The sequence below is a fragment of the Chrysochloris asiatica genome, unplaced genomic scaffold (assembly GCF_000296735.1).
Source record: "Chrysochloris asiatica unplaced genomic scaffold, ChrAsi1.0 scaffold00010, whole genome shotgun sequence".
NCBI classification, from domain to species: domain Eukaryota; kingdom Metazoa; phylum Chordata; class Mammalia; order Afrosoricida; family Chrysochloridae; genus Chrysochloris; species Chrysochloris asiatica.
In genome coordinates this window covers 22,137,488-22,140,524 of record NW_006408528.1, presented here as the reverse complement: position 1 = coordinate 22,140,524, position 3,037 = coordinate 22,137,488, and the positions used below count along the sequence as shown (strand labels likewise).

Below are 3,037 nucleotides of genomic sequence, written 5' to 3'. Positions count from 1 at the left end.
TTCTCGAGCTGATCTTTGAAATTTCCTGTTCAGCTCTTGCACCTCTTCAATTTTTCCATTTGCTTTGGCTTCTCTACGTTGGAGAGCAAGTTTCAGAGTTGCGTTGGATGCACCTGGGAAATCCAAGATACTCTCTTAGTTTAAAGTTGCTGATTAGCAATCATAATTCCAGCTGCAATCTTAATGCCCTCTTTGTGTATGAGGTTAGTAGTTGGTGGTTATGTGCATTCCATGAAGTCAATTCAAACCCATTACGACACTGTATAGGGTTTCTGAGGCTGTAAATCTTTACAGAAGCCTCATCTGTCTCCCTTGGAGCAGCTGGTTGATTTGAACTGCTGACCTTGCAGTTAGCAGCCAACTCATAACCCACTATACTACCAGAGTTCCTTTTTCTGTATGAGAGGGGATTTCAAAAACTTCATGGAAAATGTATCTTTTAATTCCATTTTTCCACTAACTTTGCAGAGTCTCCATTAACATAAAATAGCCACAGGTTCTGGACGTTCAGATGAGGATATGTTGAGGAATTATCATTCTACCTACTACAGTTTTCATTTTTCTTAATTTTGAAAGACATTGTGAATATTTTCAGCAAGATCCACTTATTTTTTACTTTTTTGTGTGCTACTCTTAGGAATTTATCAAGAACAATAAGAAAGGAAAGGATTGAGGTTGGGTAATTTGTCTAGGGGCTGCTGATACTGTACACTTGAAGAATTTATATTAAACTATATTAAACCTAGAATCTACATACTGCTAGGGACTTCAGGATATCCTGTGTTTATGTAGGTAGGAGCGTAATACATAGTACAAAACATTAAAGTGACTATATTAGGATTGAGGAATCATGAGTGGGTATCAATTTTTATAATCTTTATCATTTTAACTGTTTAAAAGAAGCATATATGTTTATTTGTTGGTGGTGTTAAGTGGTTTCTAAGGAGCGACTGGTGGGTTTGAACCACCCACCTTGTGGTTAGCAGTTTAGTGCTTATTCACAGTGCCACACCAGGACTCCATATATGTTTCTAGTGATTTAAATTTTCTTCATTTTTAAAAGAAAACTGTGAATTAATTTCATATTTTTGCAAAAATATTAAAATGGGAAATATTTTTGGAGACCGTACACACAAAAAAAGTATTATAATGATAAGACTTAAAGATGTGCCCAATTCCTGTTGTGAAATCTTTCAAGAAAAGAATCTTTACACATCACATAAAATTATGTGTGTTTGCCAGTTCATTACACAGTAAGCAACTTTGAAGGCAGGTGTTATGTGATAGTCATGATTATCACTGCAGTAGACACTTAGTAATGATAAAGTAATGCATTTGAAAATATAAGTGTACTCTGATAGATTTTTGTGTGTAACTTTCAATAAAAACTGGTAAATTATTTCAGCCTTGCAATTCCCATCGCTGTCATTTAAATATCACTAAGTGCATGATATAAAGTGATTGACCTAAATATCTAAGACATCTAAACAGTGTTCTTTCTTTCTTTTTCTTTTACTTTCCATGTCACAGCTCCATTTAACCCAAATAAAGGTGCAGATAGCATTGTCAAGTTTGACACTTTTGGAGATGGAATGGGCCGATACAACGTGTTCAATTTTCAGTATATGAGCGGCAAGTATTCCTACTTGAAGGTTGGTCACTGGGCAGAAACCTTATCACTAGATGTCGACTCTATCCACTGGTCCCGGAACTCAATTCCCACCTCCCAATGCAGCGACCCCTGTGCTGCCAATGAAATGAAGAACATGCAACCAGGAGATGTCTGCTGCTGGATCTGCATTCCCTGCGAGCCCTATGAATACCTGGCTGATGAGTTTACCTGTATGGATTGTGGCCCTGGGCAATGGCCCACCACTGATCTATCTGGCTGCTTTGACCTCCCTGAGGACTATATCAAGTGGGAAGATGCCTGGGCCATTGGTCCAGTCACCATAGCCTGCTTGGGTTTTGTGTGTACATGCATGGTCGTGACTGTTTTTATCAAGCACAATAACACTCCCTTGGTTAAAGCATCAGGCCGGGAGCTCTGCTACATCTTGTTGTTTGGGGTTAGCTTGTCGTATTGCATGACATTCTTCTTCATTGCTAAACCGTCACCAGTCATCTGTACATTGCGTCGACTTGGGCTGGGAACTTCCTTTGCTGTCTGTTATTCCGCCCTGCTGACTAAGACAAACTGCATTGCCCGCATTTTTGATGGGGTCAAGAATGGCGCTCAGAGGCCAAAATTCATCAGCCCCAGTTCTCAGGTTTTCATCTGCCTGGGTCTGATACTGGTGCAAATTGTTGTGGTGTCTGTGTGGCTCATTCTGGAGATGCCTGGTACCAGAAGATACACCCTTCCAGAGAAACGGGAAACTGTCATCTTAAAATGCAATGTCAAAGATTCCAGCATGTTGATCTCCCTTACCTATGATGTGCTCCTGGTGATCTTATGCACTGTGTATGCCTTCAAAACGCGGAAGTGCCCAGAAAATTTCAACGAAGCCAAGTTCATTGGTTTTACCATGTACACCACATGCATCATCTGGTTGGCCTTCCTCCCTATATTTTATGTGACATCTAGCGACTACAGAGTAAGTCTTTGAATGGTTTCTTCTCCTTGTTTTTTATCCTGTCAGTGTTTTGTTGTCCAGGATATAAAATAGGCTCCTTTTATTTCATCTCAGCAATTGGAGAATTATAAATGCCCTCATAAACCTCTATATTAATGTAGAAATTAATTTATTTTGAAAGCATTTAATCAGTGACTACCATGTGCAAAATACTGTCTAAAGCAAAACAAGGAAGATAAGTGTAAATTGCATAGTCATAAAAGCAATTTATAATCTAGAACACGGAAAATAATGTATACATACAGAGAGAGAGAAAGATTGTGTGAATATATATATTGTGTGAATATATATATAATGTATATAATAATGTATACATACAGAGAGAGAGAAAGATTGTGTGAATATATATATATTGTTGTTGTTAAGTACCATACAACAACAATATATATTGTTCTTGTTGT

General features: G+C 38.0%; 1 protein-coding gene across 3 annotated transcripts in view; it reads left to right on the top strand.

Annotated features, from left to right (window-relative positions):
- The window catches only part of GRM3 (glutamate receptor, metabotropic 3), a 336,991-nt gene that overhangs the window by 308,486 nt on the left and 25,468 nt on the right, over nucleotides 1-3,037 (top strand). For all 3 annotated transcript variants that reach the window (XM_006834334.1, XM_006834335.1, XM_006834336.1), the window contains one exon: nucleotides 1,531-2,597. In XM_006834334.1, coding sequence (XP_006834397.1) covers nucleotides 1,531-2,597 — 1,067 coding nt within the window. The remainder of the gene's footprint in view (nucleotides 1-1,530; nucleotides 2,598-3,037) is intronic.